The 20,662-nt window shown below is 40.6% G+C and overlaps 1 protein-coding gene across 1 annotated transcript in view; it reads right to left on the minus strand.

Moving 5' to 3' along the window:
- LOC139914564 (phospholipid-transporting ATPase ABCA1) overlaps positions 1 to 20,662 on the minus strand; it is a 146,421-nt gene that overhangs the window by 79,250 nt on the left and 46,509 nt on the right. Inside the window, exons 16-28 of the mRNA XM_071902919.2 lie at positions 20,013 to 20,217; positions 19,502 to 19,618; positions 18,917 to 19,088; positions 17,000 to 17,131; positions 15,932 to 16,071; positions 14,929 to 15,066; positions 9,004 to 9,218; positions 6,565 to 6,643; positions 3,971 to 4,173; positions 2,770 to 2,818; positions 2,311 to 2,418; positions 2,086 to 2,118; positions 1,280 to 1,419 (exon numbers count right to left, since the gene is read on the minus strand). Coding sequence (XP_071759020.2) covers positions 1,280 to 1,419; positions 2,086 to 2,118; positions 2,311 to 2,418; positions 2,770 to 2,818; positions 3,971 to 4,173; positions 6,565 to 6,643; positions 9,004 to 9,218; positions 14,929 to 15,066; positions 15,932 to 16,071; positions 17,000 to 17,131; positions 18,917 to 19,088; positions 19,502 to 19,618; positions 20,013 to 20,217 — 1,731 coding nt within the window. The remainder of the gene's footprint in view (positions 1 to 1,279; positions 1,420 to 2,085; positions 2,119 to 2,310; positions 2,419 to 2,769; positions 2,819 to 3,970; positions 4,174 to 6,564; positions 6,644 to 9,003; positions 9,219 to 14,928; positions 15,067 to 15,931; positions 16,072 to 16,999; positions 17,132 to 18,916; positions 19,089 to 19,501; positions 19,619 to 20,012; positions 20,218 to 20,662) is intronic.

Consider the following 20,662-nt stretch of genomic DNA (forward strand, 5'->3'; position numbering starts at 1 on the left):
TCAGCTATGAATCCAGATGTGTGTGTGTGTGTGTGTGTGTGTGTGTGTGTGTGTGTGTGTGAATGATAATTCAAGTTTGAACATACTTTACAAAAACTGTTTGGAAGTTATGAAAAAAATTGAAGTACCTTGGAAATTGCTACTCATTGAATTTGGTTTTGACTTGTTTAAATTATTTCTGTTGATTGGTTCTGACTTTTGGAATTACGTCTATGAACAACAAAATAATATAGACATACACTTAATAGGCTAATAGCTGCCTGTCATCTCTCTAATTGTTATGTTATCACATTTAATGCATAGCTAATGAAAACATATCATTAGCCTACACTAAAATGAAGGAAAAACAAATCACAGGTGTCACTTTGAGTTTTCCATGCCAATCACAGTTATGTCAGATGGATTTCCCATCTAAACAGAAAGTTTCCTTGTGTCTCAAAATCTTGCAAAGGCCTTAAACTTGATGGTACTTTAACTGTAGCCAGCAAAACACCTTTGACATACATACTCTCTCTATATACAAATACATTTTAAATTTAAAGCCACACTAGGCGAGATTTTTATGTAAGAAATACACTTGTAATCATCAGCCTAAACCACAACGGGAGGCTGCAATAGGGAATTGAGACACCAAAGATTCACACGTTTTACCCAAATGAGATTCTGGTGCCGGGAGCGGACACTTCTCCGCCCACAGCAAGTGATAAATCAAAACCTATGAGTGACAACTCATAACAAACTGTCTCCCAAACAGCAGCGAGCAGCACTCCGTCCAGAGAAAGCCGGACTTTGGTTTCCTTTGGTGAAAGCGTCACAGACCAGCTGGGTTGGTAAACATGAGTGTGCTGTGTGCAGTTTACTGACATCACTTTACATGATTTTGGGGTATTGAAATTTGAAATTATTCAGACAGTTACAGTTTCAGTTACATCTCACTGCTATTTGGAGCCACCGATGTGTAAAGTTGCCTTGTGCAGCTTTAAATAAAAAAAATAACCTTTTAATTTCATTAAAGGGATTACTGAGAGGTAAAATTGCCATTTGGTTTTGCCTTAATTTCTTTTCCCACAAGCTTCACTCTATAACTCTTGACTCCATCAAGACAGATGGCATGACTTTTCTAGCAGATTTTAAAAGACTTCATTCTGTCATATATTCCATTAACTGATGCGTTGAAACCCCAACATGTATTTGGTACAATACTACCTTGATCCTCCCCTGCAACCCTCTAACATAACCCTTCAATTCATCAACATGACAGACTGAGTGAGGCCATTACCTGGGCAATGAGTCCCTTGCGGCTCCTCCGGGCGTGGTGGAAGCGCTTGATGAAGAGCGCCAGGAACTGCCTCCTGATCAGCTCCCATCCAGTGATGACCGCCGACCCCCTCCCACTGACACTCGCAACCCTCTCTGAATCTAGAGTGGACATTAACCAGTTGTGTCATCTATGCATATGTAAAAGGGCCACACTTTTCAGTACAGCTAATGAGCTGATCAAGCATAACTGAAGTGTGAAAACTACCAGCTGCAGCATCTCATCCCTCAGTGTCCCAAATTCTTTCTGGTTTTCAATCTAACATACATGCATGGAAAATAGTGTTGTGGTCTGATTCATTGGAGAGGAACAGTGTGGTAAACAAGAGCTTTGTAGACACCTTGGTTATATGCCTTACACCCTCTAAAAATCTTGTTTTAATATTTCTCACAAAATAACTCCTGTGTTTTCACAGAAGTCACAAAGATTACAAAGCATATTCTGATTGAAAGGCATTTTCATGGTGTAAAACACTGTGTGAAAGTGAATTTCTTTCAAAAGGGCAAAAATTGAAAAGGTGGCAGGCAGCTTAGATAACATTGCATAGACAGAAATGAATTTCTCTTTGAAAATTACAAAAGACAAGAGTTCTTGTTTAAGTCCTCAGTCCTTTTCACAATGGCCACCAGGGTGAAAGAGTCAGATCTGAGCCAGACTAAATGAGAAGTTATTAACTGGGGAAAAAAAGGTGCAAGGAAATCAAAGCCATTTACTCGAAAAATAAAAGAAAGATAGCACAACATGAATGGGAACAACAAAATACTTACCCTTCACTTTACTGCTGAACTTTCCCTTTAACTCTGCATGAGCAAAACAAGACAAAATAGCAAAGAAAGGAGAGTTTGACAGCTTCATCAGTAGAACATTGTGCACCAGAGATTAGTTCATTTTTGATAAAGGTTCAATTGAACCTTTTGAAAGAACACCAATAAATATTATCAAGGACATTAAAAAAAGTTTAACTGAGTTTCATCAAATATGTAGAGACTTGCCACTCATTCCAGGGCCTTGTTCTGAATTTGTCTGGACGTTGGCGATCCTGTTCTGCTTGGATTCGCAGGAGCTTCTTCTGCAGTCTCTCACCAACAGCTCCTTTGCTGCTGTGGGAATACAAATAAGATATGTTGTTTTGGCCTGACCCAATTTAGGGTTATAAATAACAATAAGAATAGCAACCTGCCCTGCAAGGCGCCATATTATTCCCTGTAAAAGCAGAAACCCAGGTGTTTTAGGACGGGACATAAAGGAATCTGATTTTCAGATTAACTGAAACGTGGAGTTGTTTGGCAGTGGATCCAAACAAAAAGATTGGAAATAAGGGAGCGGATGATCCATCCAATGAGGTCAATCAATGAGGAATAGGAATTGACGGAAGTCAAACAAAAATCATTCTGTATGCGCAGATATGGTGTGTGCATGTATATGAGCATGTGTGCATCCTGCCACCTTACTTGGCATTTCAACATCCACTCCGGTATCTTCTGCCACTTTTAGAAATATCTGTGAAATGAACAAGTCATGTTGAGTGTCTTACAAGAGATATGTATCCTGTCACCATATTACATGACTTGACTGTCCGACACACTGTGACTTATATACGCAGCATATGCCACCACCACTATCCTTCCCCACCACCACATACAGAATAACTACCCAAGAAGTGCTGCTACTTTGATAAAATTACTTTAGTAGAAGTAAAACTACTGGTGTAGAAATATACTGAAGTAAAGTAAAAAGCAGCTTGTTTAAAATTAATTCAGAGTTAAAGTTACTGAGTTCATTTTAAAAAAGCAGACATTGTTACATATGATCTTTCTCATGCAATGTAAAAAGGATGAGGACAGAAAGCTCAATCAGTGACATTGCAAGTATTTATAGACTGTTGAGTATTATAAAAATAAGATTGTGAAATTCATGTCATTATCGTAAATAACAACAAAAAAAAAAAACAACCCCTGAAAATTCAATAATGTTACTACGCTCATGTAGACAACAACCGGTAAAACTCAAACCAATAATACTGTAGCTGGATGCATGTTTACTAAGCTACTATCATAGATAAATTCAAGCTTTTCCTCCACAAGCTTACGCAAGTTTGACGCAGATGCTATTTCCAATTGGCCAGTTTCTCATGCAATGCTTATGGAGAGACTACAAAACTTTGAATGGGTGTTTATCGGAGACATTTAGAAAATCATTAGGGATGACGTCTAGTTGGACTTCGCAAATCAGCACGGATGCATGAAACGACCTTGTTGTGTCTAGATGTCAGACATTCAAAAGGAATTATTCACATAGCCTGCAGGCCATGAGCGTCTGACTCATTTCCCAGACACATAAAGAGCTTTTGCCAACAGTCCCTCAGTTGTATATGATCCAACACTCTAGTTTGCATGCTAAACATATTGTGTGAGTCATTTGTTGAGGAGAAAGATTACTGTCTATATGTGTTATGATAAGAACAACAACAACTCTACTACTACTACTACTACTACTACTAATAACAATAATAATGTGTGTGTGATACAGAGAGAGATAAAGGAAGAGAAGAAGAACAAGGTGCAGGATTACTTCTGTATGCAGGTGTATACAGGTGGGTGCTTGTGTGTATGTGTGCATGCATCACATCGCATGCGCCAGTCCCACGCCTACCTCCTCCAGCGTGGTGTCGGAGATGCCGTAGCTGGTGAGGCCGAGGTCGGCCATCTCCAGGTCGAGCTCTTTGAAGAGCAGGGCGAAGGTCCCGTCTTTGGCCCCGCCGTAGGGCAGGATGTAGGTGATCTCCTGGCCGATGCTCTCCAGGAACACCGCCTCGGGGACGTGGCGCCGCACAAGCGCACCCACCGCTGTCAAATCTGGGGGACAGATTTAAATTACCCGCACGCAAACTCTAAAGAACGGCAGAATCGCCGGACACGGACCATCCAAAAGTCAATGGAGAATACACATTTGTATCTCTCGTTTTATGTGTGTTTTTTGTTCTCTGTAAAGCACTTTGTGATGAATCTGTTTGCTAAAAAGCGCTTTGGAAACAACTTTGACATTGGTATTTTGTTTGACCATGGATATAAAAAAAAAGTGTGTTGTTGCAGTGTATAATAAATTAACCAAAAGAACGTAAGGAATTCTTGAAGGTTATTGTTAAAGCAATATTTCATTTCCTCAGCGCCCACACCCTCATGAGTTCACAAACAACCCACCAGTATTGGCTGCAAACATGTTACATTTGTCAGCACCTTTCAGCATATTTTTAGTAAAAGTGTCTAAATACAATATTCATACAATGTAATATCAGAGAAACGGTTTACCAGAAATCTTTCTGAAGTGGTGGAAATTGAAAAAGTGCTATGTAACATATTGGATATATATCTGATGCTGTGACCTTTGAACACACTGAAATAGATCAGTGGACATAATTCTCCTGCCTCATCCATTCTCAAGCTGGGCCTCAGCGAGAATCAATCAGGACAGTGTTGCGGACCGCGCTGCGTCCATTATCGATCCAGAACCTCTCATACATAATCACTGCAGCTTAACCAACCAGAGACCTGGCGCTTCATGAAGAAGTAAATGGATCGGACGTTACGCGTCAGACTAAATTATCTGTGTAAACGTGCGTGTGTGTGTCCGCGTGTTGGCGTCTGGAAGCCTAATGAAGAGGAATGTGCTGTCACTTGTGGAATTATGATTACTTTTATGGCATTTTCTATGTCATATTTAAACATCATGTGTGTTATCACTCTAAAGGAATAAGCAGGTTTGATTGTGCGCGATGCATTTTTCCAAGCAGGATAAAGTGGAGAATGAAATGGTGTCCATGTCGCCTGCCTCTGAGGTTTTTCTTGTGATCACGTCTCGTATGAGCTGCTTTTGTTCACATGATCAAGACTAGCAATGATCAAATCAAATCACCACCATCACCTGTCTCTTCTTTATTCTTTACTATTGAACAAAGAAAATAAACAGGTGAGGAAAAGCAAGGTCAGGGGAAAAGAGATTTGATTTATCGTTTTCCTCAGTCATATTTTTCCCAATAAACTCTAAGCTGCATGAGTAATTGGTTGATAATTCGAATGCAAACAATGGCAGGTGTCAGTTTTCTCACTGGAGCGGGGAAGTGACATGCTCGAATGACATCAAAAACCTGCAAATGCTCAATTAAAATCTCTGATCAGAAGTCTAAAGTCTGTTCAGAAAACCTCCTCCTGACACTGAACAGTTTTCCACATTAAGTCGCTTGTCTGAGTAACCATTCTGGTTCGGATCAGGCATCGACTGACTTACTTCCCATATGTCATCCCTATGAAATCCCTCTCAAAGGCAACTATCCGTGCCATTACCTTGTTTCCAGACAAGGACTTGAAATTCAGAATTGGATTTAAAGGACCAGCACTAGTTAAGACCACCAATCTGTGGAAGAGTGGACAACAGCCACTTGAGACTGAGGCTCTCTCACATGGATGTGTGCCATCAGCTGCTGACAATCAGCAGCGCTGAGGGCCGAGCTCAACTAACAAGGAGACATGATGCAGTGGCTCCTACTATCAAGTACAAAATTGATCAGGGTTCAGTAGGGTGTATTAAAACAATACTGTGCTGAAGAACATCATTCCTTTGCACTCAATTTAATTAAAAAAAGAAATATTTTTACATGATGTTCAAACTAGCTATCTGCCAAACCTCACTCCCAACCATGATAGTGCAAAGTTGTTGTTTAAATGTATATTGTATAATATCAACAAGCAGCATCCAAAATTACCTTTTTGGCTCACCTGCCAAGGCTGCTAAACTAAAAAAAACATGACCAGCCAAAATAATAAATATATGTTTTTCATAGAGATAAGATTACCTGCCCATTTTCCATGCTACCTCATGTATAGAATCATTTACTGTGTTAAACATCCAATAGATGACAGCAGGTTTAGAATTTTAATGTAAAACCTGCTCACTAACTTATACAACGGATCAAATTTGTAATTTATCATAAAGTGCAACAGAATTCAACTTAATCAAATGATCAAACACTGTGTATATCGAGCTATTCAAATGTTATGTCTCAAAAAATTACTGGCCAGTGTGCCAGGTGACCCTTATTGATTTATCAATAATATTTTTCTTTAAGACTAATTTTACCGGCATTTGATGCTTGGTGTTAATTTCGGACCCTAATGACAAGTGCTTAAACTGTACAATGCTATCAGAACTAGGAACAGTGATAAAATGACCATGTTTACTGTTGGTCCTACCTGAGGGGTCAGAGTTGCTCCAGTTTTGGCTGCCAATGCCGTCATCCGGGCTGCCGCTCCTCGCAGGACGGTCTTTCTCCTATTAATCAGAATTGGATTAGAAAGGCTTCATCATGCCTTGCCACTTAGAGTGATGAACAGCGCCTCCTTGACAATTTCCCTCTTATATTAATCGAATAACGGACGCCATCAACAAGTTTCTATTTAATTGCAACCAAATGAAGCTGTACACATGCACCAACAGGTGTTGTGCTCATCGTGTAGCTGTGCCAAGACACAAGAAACCAGAGTTTAGTGCCAACCTTTTCAGTCAAGGAGACTGTACAACAGGTGTGTGCGCACACATAATGAGGATTATTGTTTGATTCCAATGTAGGCTGAATAAACCTCACAAATAAAGGTCATTGCATTTTTCAAAAACTTTATGGCATTTAAATGGAGTTTAAACAGAGTGAAATTAGATAGGGATCTTGAAAGTCAAACAACTTCCAGCTCTGTTTCACAGTTGTATTCGCTGTGTATTTGAAAAACTTTTCATTCAGTGATCAGCCTTGAATTCTTTCAAAGAGGAATAATTCAGGCCTTAGGTCTACCTGGCCCACAGCTCCTCTGCAATATTTGACCACTTAATTACCAAGTCATCATTTGGGAAAGGGGGGAGCATTCTACCTCATCCGCAAACGTGTTTGCATGTTTATTTATTTATTTCAAACAAATGACTCCGCTCACCACAAAGAGTCTGCAGACTAATGGTAATTGCTCTAGCCCTGCTGGCATCAGTGCATCTTGTTCATTTGCTCCTATTGATTAAAACTAAGTGTGCGAGGCACCATTGGCGAGCGAGGCCGAGAATCACCCCTCTCCCCGGTGACAATTAGTATCATCCAGCACGTAGGCGTCTGCCAATTCTCATGCTGGGAGAGACTAAACACAGATCATTACAGGGGGAGGGCAGCGAGGAAGAGAGAGCACTCTGGAAAGTCAGAGGGAGCCATGTTCAATAATAGACTAGAGAAAGGTTACTGCGGTGTCGAAGGGGCTTGCAGTTGAAGTTTTTTCCTTGATACATGAAGTCAAACAGAATGATCTCCACACATTATAGGAGTTTTATGTAAAGTTAGCTTCATAAGGAAAAAATACAAGAGGGGCGATTGTCTAGTCATGCAGGTCACCAAATCTGTGTTTATCTCAAGATCATGAGAGAATACAGCCAGTGCTGTGTCTGTCAGTCTGTCTAACAGCCGTACCTGTCAAAGTATCCTAATTTATCCCAATAAAGCCCTACCTACTCACTCATTGTAAATGGCTCTGTATTACAGTGTCAGCTAAATGCCTAAATTGTAAATTGTAAACCATAAACATAAAAAAAAAATCACTGGAATAGCAACAAAATGAATATGCTCATGAGAGTTGGATATTACAGCTTTCTGTGATATTAGATAGAGTGGTGATACATCTTATTTGAAATACAAAAACTGTTTCCTGCTATAACATTCATCAACTATGTGTATGACTCAGTATGAAATACTGGGGAGTGAGCGACACTCTTCATTCTCTTAACTACCGTCAAGGTAATTCCTTGAATGCATTGGGCTGCCAATTGTCATGGTCCCTGCCTGGCCCTTGTGTTTTCCTTGTGTTTCCCCTTCCTTGTGTTCCTAGTGCTCCCCTGTCGGTCTCTCTCCCTGTCCGTGCTTTGTTTGTGTGTGGGCGTGGTCTCCCTTCCCTGTTCTCCTGGCTCCCTCTCCCTCAGCAGGTACATGCAGAGGGGCGGGGCCGATCTCCACGGGAGTGAGGCTCACAAGGCACACCTGTCTCTCATCCCGCAATCAGCCCGGCTTCTTAAGCCTGCTCCAAATTCTCCCCAGTGCCAGATGATTCCCGCACATGCTCGTGTCTCATGCCTCCTCGCTCTCGTGAAGATCTCCTGTCGTAGTGTTTCCTCAGCGTATCTCTTGTAGATACTCTAGTCCCAGTTTTCTAGTGAGTTTTTTCCCTCCTGGACACTTTAAGTGATTTTGCCTGTTCATGGTCTCGTTTTTCCCGCAAGGTGATTTTCTGTTAACTTTTGAAAATAAACTGTTTTTGTTCGATTCTGCATCTGGGTCCTGGCTCTCCTTGAACACACCCCTAACACCAATTTTGTCTTTCTGCCTGGTATTATATGATTGCATTCTATAATTCGATTTACCCTCTTTCCATCAAGGACCACAATGGAAATAAGCTTACCAGCTTTATTGTGTTATCCTTGACAATTTCTGAAAACTGTTCATGGTTTTCCCATACTTTGTTTTTTTTTTGTCTAATAAATGAAATAAAAAAACTCAATAAAATGCGAATCAGGACATTGATGAACAAGAGCATAGATGCTCAGCTAATCATTCCCTGTAAAATAAAGGTTCAAAAGCCAGATCCAGACACTATGTAATCTGTTCACACCTGTTTGGCCTGAGTCTGTGCAATCCCGCTTCGCTGAGTTATCATCTTTTCATCCCCGCCTCGGACCAGAGTGAGGTAGTAGCCGCTGCCAAAACATTTCTTCAGGAAGAGGGAGGAGCCGCAGCAACGCATCTTGCCGTGGGAGATGATGGCAATACGATCGCCCAAGATGTCTGCCTCATCCATGTGGTGGGTGGACAGGATGATGGTGCGACCTGAAGAGAGAGAGAGAGAGAGAGAGAGAGAGAGACTAGAGTAACCAAACCATCGATTACACCTGAATGGGCACAATTACATGCACTGTGGAGTGTGGTTGAAATGGCTGAATAAGTGTGTGTGTTTGTGTGCTTGCAAGTGTGTGTATGTGTGTGTCACAGACAGAGTGTCAGAAGCAGAGAATTAAAAACAAATTGGATTGCAGAAATGAAAAAGTAAAGGCAAAGAATATAGCGTTTTACAACTCTGTGGGACTTGTTTGTTTTGACAACTGCTGTTATGAAAGAGAGACTTGACAAGAAAGATGCCATGAATCAAAATTGTTCAAATCAAGCCAATATCACAATCTGTCTCTGCATGGTAGTTGCTTATCTCCTTATTGCCGACTCCACTGTGTTTTTTACTCATGCTTGTCCTCATGGCAACAAAACAAACCACACTGAGTGTGTGGGTGTGAATCTTGGACAAATTATGATGAATGCCACCAAAGCCAACTTTCCAAGTAGTGTTTCAAAGAGACCACATTTTATTTTGTTTTGCCCGTCTGCGGTTGGAGTCTTTTGATTCAAGAGGCATCACATTGAACACGACTGTATGTGACAACCACAGCACGCACTGCAAGGTTATTCACAAGGGTTGAACCCCTTGCATATCCTGCAGTGTCAGCTAACACATATTAATTATCACATTCCCCAGCAAACAGGAAATAGATTAGATCTGTGATGAAGTCACAGCATGGTCATCTCTCTGCACTTTGCATGAAGGCAGCTTCACAGAGAACTAGATAATTGTTGATTGAGACTTGTTTCAAAGCAGACTTCTAGCAATGCATTTATTATTAAGTGGCAAAGAGAGAGAGCTGTTATTTTTGTATGAAAAAAATGGTACTAGCTCAAGACCATTGCATTCCTTTGTTGTACAGTTAGTCAATGAATGGACATTATTCCACTAAATCTTAATTTAATTTAATCTTACTGTGTACAGGTATTTCCTTCAGGGACAGTTAGGTTTTCAGGGTGTAATTTTTGACAAACCCCTATAAATAGTAAGTATCAGCTAATAGCATCTCTCCAGGTGTGCCATATCAAACACATTAAACTCAGGATCTGTCCAGGTGACCGGATGGAGTTTTCACCCTTTCTTCGTCGGATCTGTGGGTCTTTATTTCAAAAGGTCAGGTGGTCTGCTGAGCACGGCAGGTTTTTTGCAGCGAGCTAGTTAAATTTGTATCTTCGCAGGTCACATTATCCCAGGGACAAGGACACACGCTCAGAGGTCGTTAACTGCAGCCCGACGCAGAGTTCAGGCATTTTGCTTGGCCAACTATTTCCGTTCTCTCCTCCGCCCGCCTCCCGCCCCTCCAGTGCCCTGCCACCCTCTGAGCTGCTAAATCCGTCCCCTCCCAGTTAAGTATTGCTGCCTTATGCTACGCCAAGCAAGTTTGGATCCTCCTATATACAAACTCTTGAGAAAAATGCCCAAGTTGAGTGAGTGCCCACCGCCCGCTCAATTAAACATATGGGGGGAAAGCCATGCTTATGAAGGGCTTGGCTGAGGAGATCGCTGGAGGTTTGGTTTGACTGAGCCAGCTCATTTTGCGTGGTTTGCTCAAACTCACAGATAATTTTCCTGGGGATTTGTTGTGGTTTACAAGGAGCAAATAATAAAAACACACTGCATCATCTGTGAGTTGGGAGCAAAATAAATGTGTTTGGTCTGTGGACGGCCCACAAAGGTATTCTGATTTATAGTATGTTGTGGTGCATTAAAGCACAAAGTGATATATCAAATGGAGTTGGGGGGGTTCAGGTAAATTGGTAGCACTCTTACTATGTACAGCAAAGTGAGGCTGGAAATCAGGTTTCTATAATTCAGCCTCCTTCCCTGTAAATCAAGTGGATAGATATGGATTTTGCAGTGGTTGTCTAAGGTGAGATGGATATCGTGCGCATCAGCAGTATGATGAATTATTGGCCAAAACTGTGATAACTGCTGTTTGAGGCAATCGATTCACATCAATGATTTGAGAATTACCTTGACGCCGTCAGCCTTTCCACTAAGTTAAAAGAAAGAGACAAACCTGTTGTTTTGATTAAATGCAGTGCAAATGAATCAGAAAAATCATTTGACCCATGTAAATACAGGCCTATTATATGCATGGGTCAATACCAGCTGCTGTTGAATATGAGATTTTGCAGCATTATTTGGGTCACGTTTGAAGGTTATCTATTTATTTCACCTCCAAAGGCAACACAGACACTGCGGTTTGTGCCAGGAATCTCTAACTGTTTAAAGATAAGCTGAAGGGTGGACATGTGTTGAAAGAATAGCTTTCCTGGACAGTATTGTGTCGGATGTTATCATATGCTGTGGAGAAAGTTATGTCTCAGATGGCAGTGCTGAATGTTTACAGCTTGCTCCCTTCCTTCCACTCTCTCCAACAGATTTTATTGAACAGATGTGATCTTAAATAGCTTGGTATTTCCACATAAAATCATTCGAATGGCAGCTTCAATGTGGCTACTTTTAATTTAAATACAGTGCTATGCAATGCAGACGAAAGACTTATTGCAACATGAGTTGCAACCTTAAAACATTTATTTGTATTTCTAAAAAAACAAAAAAACAAAAAAAAACAATGCATTATGTAGGATATTTTCATTTTTCCCAAATGCCAGAGAAACTGCAATCACAGTCTGTAATAAATTGAGTTGTTACAAACAAATCGGCTACGGAATATAATTTTATTTGGTGAATATCCCTTTGTCTCTGTGAGTAAATTTGTTTTCAAGGTAAGTCTGGGGAGGCACATAATTATTCTGTTCATTGATGTGATTTTTAAAATGGGTTTGTGATGAGGCATTCAACACAGCGTAATTTATTTATTTAATGAATGCTATTTGATTTAAGCCTATGTGTGACCAATCCTCATAATTTATTGCTTTAGAAATGATTTGAAATATAGGGCCACCGCAGGCCACATATGCAAGTCATTCTCTAAATAAGTTTGTTTTTCCTACTAATCAAATCTAACTCCAGGTCAGTAACTCTACAACGACCATTTTATGTTTTCCTAAGCCAGTAGGAAAGTTGTTTTTGATTACAAAATATATACATAGCTCAATGCTATAATACGTTTGTCATATATGTGATCTTGGAGGAGCAGGTTTAAGTTATCACTGTTGTCATGTGAAAACCTCATAACTACAATTTGGGGGATTTGTTTTAAATTCTTTTCGAGGATTACATGGTCCGTAATCTTGCGTAGCCTCCAGCTCCAATTTTCTCACGTTTACTGTCGTAGGAACAACAAGGACGTTTCTACAGATGGCTAGCTAACAAAATAAAAGTCACGTGATGCTGCTGTGGGCTAATAGCCATGCCTATTCTGGCTTCTAAATGAAAATTATTGCATTAATTAATCCCTGGTGTGGATAGTTACTTTCCTAATAGTGGGATCGCTACAATAACAATATATTACTCAGGAATGATAGAGCGGAAGGCTCTGCTTGGCCATAACTTTATTTTAAGGGAAAATTTGTTTGCATTTTATCCGGTGCTTGTGGTTTTGCTATCAGTGACTTTGATATATAGCTATAGTAACAAATTTCTCTCTCCCGTGCAATGCCAGGTTTCGGCCAAGTTTGCTGAATCAAACTTGTACCACAGTCTGTTGGTAAACATGCCATTACATCCCTGTTGGTCAGCAGGGTCTTCCAGCTGAGAAGCTGTATAGGCCGGTCTGGTGTAATGAGCACACTTCTGGCAAAGCGTCTTGATTCAAAAATGTCATCCATCTTTATCTCGCTCATTTAATTTTTAGAGTTGCAGCTAAGCTAACGATGGAAACTTGTTCAACCCGGGCAGAAAAATAAACCAGAGGGGTTTCCGGAGGACTTGTGCGAGAGTCCTGTTCCAAACTCACAGCCAATCAGTGCTGCCTTTGGCTCAGCAAGGACTCGTTATCCCTTGTTTTATGACGAGAATTTCCCCAGACCTCCGTTGTTTGAGTCGGACGTGTGGCTATCCGAGATTACGTGGTCAGCTATGGGTTAAGAATATTCTGTGGCCCTGGGGCTTATGAAAACCTTTCAAAACCCTCTGATTAACCTCAAAACTACATGGTTGTCAAGCTACACCCAAGCTGCTTTTCTTAGTTGCTGAGAAGTTGACATTTTGGATGGACAAGGTGTCACCCAGTAGCGGCGTCATGCTATTGTGCATGAACAAACTAATTCCTCTTGACCAAGTCAAGTCAGTTTTATTCATAAAGAGCATTTGGCCATGTTCTAATTACATGACCAACATGTTCTAATACAGGCTGCTAATTTATCATCATTATGGCTCATGAACCTGTAATTTATCACTAATCTCACATTGAGGACACAGTAAAGCACAATAAATAATGCTAAGGAAACAGATACTGTATATAGTAAATTGCTTGTTTACTAGAAATTCCTTTTGTTTTTGTTTACTTGTAAGAACATAATGATTTATCTGAGGGTGGTGTCCTTTAACAGCAATCACCTTCCAATAAGTTAAATTGATCATAATTAAATATTCATAATTTGCCATTTTAAAAAGTTTTGTAACTTTGAATCTTTGCCTTTGAATGCTCTAATGACCGTTGAAGAGAAAAAACAAAAGCCCCATTTGACACAAAGGAATTATCAAAGAATATTTCCCCATATTAGCATTTTGATATCACAACATAAATCAACTACACAGATCTTAACCTTACATCAATTGTGCGTATTAGGGCATCTGCTGTATGTCCATATTACCTTGTCTAGCCTGAAGCAGTTTATAGCAAAACCTTTGAATTTCTTAGTTTGAACTGCCACCAACCAAATAAGCCCCCGCAGAATTTAATCAAAACAATATCCACTTAGCGCAATCTGGTCACTTTGTATGGGAAAAACCTGCACACCTAATTAACTACAGAGAACCTCAGTATTAAGCCCAAAATATCTGCTTTCAGCTCGTTTCATACAAACGGACTCCCCGTAGCCTTTTTTGCTTAATGACAAACCTCAGTAACACTGTGGTGCAAATAAGAGTGGAGAGGCACAAAACATGACTCGTTCAACCAGCCAGAATGTGGGAGTTCTCATTATAACAGAGTTATCTCCGGCTTCCAATTGGAGTGAAAGGACTTGATTAGAGAGAGAGAAGCTAATGACATAGTGAGGGCGGAATGTCGCTCAATGCACATTAAACATTTAGACATCTGTTGGGAGAATGTGTTACTATAATGTCCGTGTCTTGCTTACAGCCACTGGCAACCACAAAGTGTATGAGGCCAGTAAGTGACAAGCAGACTGATATGGCAGACAATTAAGGACTCTGTTAAAAAGCAATGTCAATTGAAGCGGCTTGGATTGATTTGTCTTCACTTCCATTTCAGTCTGTTCCAGTTCAAATTATATCAATTGCTCTCTACCCACATTTGACAGTGTCACAAAGAGCAAGTCTTTAAAAAAAGTTAGATGGCTCATTACCTTAAAATCACTCTATGAAGTCTCTTATCCGATACGTCTGAGCCTTGTCAGTTAAAAGTTTTACCTTGAGCTGGGCTCAGTTTTGCAAAGTTTCTCGGTTTGAACCAGATCAAACATACACTCGGTGAGATGTATTCCAGTCAATTCTGCAAACACTGAGACTTCAAAGCTTTTAGCCGAGCCTTGGTTCTCACCGCAGATCTCGTACCTTGTTTGTACTTTAACAGCAGTTCCCAGATACCCCTGCGGGCATACGGGTCCACGCCTGCTGTAGGTTCATCCAGGATGACGATTTTTGAGCCGCCGACAAACGCAATGGCCACTGAAAGCTTCCTCTGCATCCCCCCTGAAAGACAGAATCATCTTTAGATACCTACAGCATGTTTACCGTGACTTGTGTTGGACATGTTTAAAGGCCAAAGTGTGCTCTGATGACAAAGAAATCCAAACGTTCAAGGTTCTTCATAGACAACATTAGGAAACGGATACTCATCTGGTCCTATCTAGCTGACATTCTGACTCTTAGCCGAAAAAATCCTGCACAATATAACTGTCAGCATTGGGTATTAGGTACTTAATATGGATGTGATATGAGGGAATGGTTGTGCAAAATATATGTCAGGATGTGCTTCTCCATGTTTTATTGTCTTTTGCATGGCGTGAAATGATCGATGGCGGGGAACTGGATACGCCTTACTGGGGCTATTCCAGTCTGCAGTCGCATAGCAAGCTGTTCAAAATGCATCCTATGTAGTGCTAATGTAGTGGAAATGTCAGCGTAGATCAACCTTGAAAGTCATATTTCAGTGATTTTGCTCACAAGCAATCCATGACTGGGGACAATTTATCAAGCAGGACTTGCTCATGCCCCCCAGACAATGAATTACACCCTGTGACACACAGGTACAGTGCAAGTGTGTCTAGACAGCCACATGCACATGCGCTCACAGAGGAACGATTTGACAGCACCGCTTCATATTGAATAAAAGGATAATCTACAGATGATATTCCTTCCCAGGGGATATGCATGCACCAAGCAGGCAAACACATGCACACACACACAGATTAATAGATGATCAGAAATAAAGTTACATCTGTGCATGATTTCAATCAGTCGTTCTGAGATGCACAGATCCCAAAGATGTAAACAGACACGTATGCACATACACCCACCCACCCACACACACCCCCACACACACACACAAACGCACCTGACAGGTTCTTGGCAAGGTCCTTGCGCTTGTGTGGCAGACCAACATCCTTAATCATCTGGTCCATCTCAATTTTCACCTCGTCACGGCTGCGTCCTTTCAGCCTGGCGTAGAAGTAGATGTGCTCTTCTACTGTCAGCCTGTTAAGGTGAGAAAGATATTGTAACGCCTATGAACAGATTTGATTGACATGTCGTGAGGCGTGAATGACCAAAGAGGGCATCATTTGCCTTAAACAGTTCATCAAACGTCAGGGTTTGAAGGATCCAACCTGTCACATTAATGCATCCTGCAAGACAATCTTGCACCAGTCTGATTGCACTTCAGAGAAGTGGAAAAAAAAATGCCTCGAATTCTATCAAATTGTCTTGGCTGCTTCGCGGGTGAGAACATCATGTGTTTTAATGTCTACCTCTATGTGTGCATGAATATTTCAACCCCACTTAATATAGATGCTTTGACTCTGTCTGGGATGAATATTAATGAAAGTAATTTATGGGTGCTCAGCCATAATTATGATGTAGGACTTGTGTGCAGTTGCAGGTAATCAGTTTGTGGAGAGAGAGACATTGAAAGGACTTTCTAAAGGTGGTATAAAAGTCTGAATAATGGTTAGCAATGATGCTATTAGGAGAAATAAAGTGGACTGAGTGAACAAAGTTCATTTCATTTCTGCAGAATAAGGGGATGGGATAATGATGTATTGATTTGAAACATAGGTGAGACACTGAGCCCCCACTATGCATGATTGAATTGTAATGTCCGGCTTTTTTTTATTAAATTCCACAATTGTTTTTAGAGTAAAACCATGATACATGAGTATAGAACAACATCAACCTGCCTTTAAAAGGAATAATACTGTTTGGGTTGAGTTGGACATTAAGCTTCATGCAAAGAGTTTCCGGTATTTATATCTAGTTTCTTCATGACAGTTGGCACAGTTTATGTATCACCTTCTTTGCCTTTCTATCTTTATTAATAGTGCATTCGCTGTGATTCTCACCAGGAAAAGCAATATGAAACTAGATGGATGGATGGAGTATATTAGTGTCTGTTAAATACACTCACTCATTGAATAAGACATTGTGCTGTGGGCACATTCCCAAGTGCTTCCGGATGCGGTCCATGTCAGAGTGGATGTCATATCCATTTATGAGGGCAGTTCCTGATGTAGGTGGAAAGAGTCCCGTCAGAATTGACCTGAGGAGAAATATGAGGGGATACAGGAAACATCAACTCAACAAACTTCAGAATCATGTGGATTAGATTAATTTTGGCTGGTTTATTTATACCCCGCGATACTATAATCACTTGGATTGTAACGCTGCCAAGGTGCTAGAGAGGAGAATACTTGCAACTTAGAAGCAGCTGGTTGAACATAATGATCAATTAGTTTTCCTCTTCCGCTTAAAAATGTTCGTTAATAGACATGATGTTATACTTTATCAAAATGGTCTAATTTGATTTTCATAAACTAGGGAGAGACTTTGCAATTAAGAATATTCAAAACTGGAACAAGCAATGTACCGCTGTGTCAAATTGCCTCGCAGGGTGGAAGTTAAGGATTTTGAGAACTGGCCATCAGCACATCTTCTCCATTAACTCCTATTCAGTTTCTGGCCATTGGAAGTAATTTTGTACTAGCCTGGGCAGAAAAACTCTATCTACCAAAATACCACACTACAGTGCAAAAACATAAGTTTAGAGCATTTAAAGGATAAGTTTGTCGATTTTGGACCTATATATAATTAGTCTCGTACATACCTGTACTACTTGGACCCACAGAGAATATTGAATATTGACTGTCGGTTGAAACGGCGAGCTCCGTTGCTCGGCCTCTTGCTGCTAACAATGAGTCCAAATGGGGTTTGTCAAAATATTTCCAAAAAAGCTGTTTGTAGGCTCCAGAGGGGAGTTGATAGTAAACGTGACTCAGTTTCTCCATTAAGCACACTTTGACTAATCAGGAAATCACTGAACTACTTTTCTCTGCCGCAGCACAGACTGCTGTGGCTGAAACTGGCGGCGTGATTGACTTTTGCAGACCGTCAGTTCAGATTGTAAACAATTGCACACGAAGCCGGGTAGAGTTTGGTAGAAGACGATCCACTGAGTGGAAATGGTGTGGTGCTGCTGCTTTCCGGACTGTGGATATAAATACGTCGGTTGGTCTCCATATCGTTTTCACAGACTGGCTTTTTTGGAGGTATTTTGACAAACCCCATTTGGACTCATTGGGAAAGAGGCCTAGCAGTGGAGCTCGCCGTTTGCCAATATTGTCTGTGGTCCAAGAACTACAGGTATTTAAGAGACAAATTATATATACATCCAACTATATACTTTACTCACTCCTTTAACATTTAAAATTTCGGTTTTGAACGTAGTTAAACTGCATTGGTGATGAGACAAGTGAGAAAGTAAATATTGCAAATTGTATCAAACCCCCAAAAACACTACAAGATTTTTTTTTTTTTTAAATTTGTGCAAACACTTTGAAATGTTATTGTGAAGTTCACAGATAGATACTGTGTTCTGTGCATCCACACTGAGATTCAGGGTGTGACAAAGTCCTTCCTCTGTCCTTTCTGTTGCTCTGTTCTGCTCTGTTTTGTTACGGCTGCTCAGAGGGGATGTCTTCTCTCCAGCCCTTAGTCTCGCATCAGTTGCTTTCTTGCTCATTCTTTCTGGACCAGTGGGTTTCATTTATTTCCTGTCATCCTAAACCCTTCCAACCTTTCCGCTATTTTTTTTAAACGGCAATTAGATAACTCCCACTATCAACACAACAGCTAACTCTGTGTGGTAAATGTCCCCTCAAAACACGTCAGTCATCGAGAGCAGTGACCGCTGAACTAATACGACTACAATACAGTACAAGTCAGATTAGTGGCACCCTGTAAAATTACATGAACTTTGAGCCGAGTGGCAAAGCATGGAAGAAATGGCTTCATTACCTCACATGTCGACCTAGACAATGTGACTTACATAGTGGTTGTTTTTCCAGCTCCGTTGTGACCGAGAAAAGATGTGATCTGATTCTCGTAGAAGTCCACGCTCAGTCCATCCACAGCTAGCTTCTTTCCAGTCTTGTAGATTTTCACAAGATTGCGGATTGAGACCCCTGCCTTCATATCAGGTGGTGGCTTCTCCAGGTAGGCTATAATTACAAAATATATATATATTGAAGTAAGAGGCTGTGACCACAACTCATTGGTAACAAGTAAAATAAAGAGGGGGGAAAAAAAGAAAATAAGACTGCTGAACACTCATCGCAATAACACAACCTCTCACCTCACTCCTCTGAATGTTAATTGGAATTTCTTTTTTTTTTAATGAGTCCTTGACTTGAAGCACAACCTTGTTTTTCTCAAAGCGCCATGCTCTATTATCACCCTATGTGACAAACAAGGTGCTAATGTTTCTTTGCAACCCATCCCAATTAACTTATACATCTTATTAGACCTATGTTCCCTCTATTGTATGGGTGAGCTGTTGAGAATTAGACAAATAAACAATAACCGGTGTGTAATGTACTTGCAGGTGAGAAATGAAAATTACATGCTATTTTACCGTTGTGTACACCGGGGTCCTTGAGCAAACCGGGGTCAACGTCAGTCACTGAGGCTGTCCCACACCAATAAGATGCAGTAAAAGGGAAGTACCATGGCTTAGGGATTCCATATTGGCCTGTGATCAAGCATGGGGAACATTATTCACATTTTAATAACAGTTTGGCTTGAGGGAATATGGTACTTTACAGTGCATGTTTCCTCTAGAAAGCCTGGCACAAATCCTCTGCCTTATTTTAATTAGAGCAGATGAGAGAAATATTAAGACAAGCCTGTTGGGATAGCGACATTTGCTACTGACGTTAGTAAGGCTAGATTGAGTTCTTTTGCAAGAAGAGGAAAATGTCACAATATAGATGTTAGCCTCTTTCTATCTTTTTCAGTTCATCACCAGAAACATTACTCAGTAAATATCTTTGTACAACATAAAAAAGTTGGTAGATAACAGTGTGCACTGCTGAGTCACATCTAACATCTAACATAATACCAAAGCTCTGCTCAAAGATGAATACCTGGGAAGACATTCTCAATGTACCAGGTGAGCAGCCAGTAAAAAATGGCGTCAAAGATCATCATAACGATGGACACGATGAAGGTGTAGCGCTCTCCCTCCTCTGGACTCGTGCCGATGTTGTACCACTGAATGCCGATGCCTTGCTCCTCGTACTTGGCGAAGTTCTCACAGCCGTAGCCAAAGGCCACACATGACAATAAGCTCTGGGAATGAAAGATGTGCAAGTGCCTTAGTAAAAATCTATGAAACATTAATCTTGAGTATGACCTCAAATAGTTATTCATTAGAATTCTGGCACAATAATGGAAAGTAGCTGTTAAGCAATCACCTCTGATTACTACAGTCAACTGTTGATCTAATCATGAGAGACCTCGAGCTTACACCCATAGGTGATCAATGAACTATTGTGGTGGAAAGAGGAACGGTGGCCGCGCAGGCATTGGAGGGTTTAATTTCAGTGCTGCAACTGTGAGCATTTATAAAGACTCTCCAATTACACCGAGGACTAAAATGCAAAAGGAAACGTGTACATGTGGTACAAACAAAGATTGGTTGGATCTTTCATACAGTAGGAAATTGCAAATGATACTTTGCCCATGAGACATCATCTGCCATGGCCTATCACTCAGCATTGCCATGTTGCCTGCC

Source organism: Centroberyx gerrardi, chromosome 23 (genome assembly GCF_048128805.1).
Source record: "Centroberyx gerrardi isolate f3 chromosome 23, fCenGer3.hap1.cur.20231027, whole genome shotgun sequence".
Lineage (NCBI taxonomy): Eukaryota > Metazoa > Chordata > Actinopteri > Beryciformes > Berycidae > Centroberyx > Centroberyx gerrardi.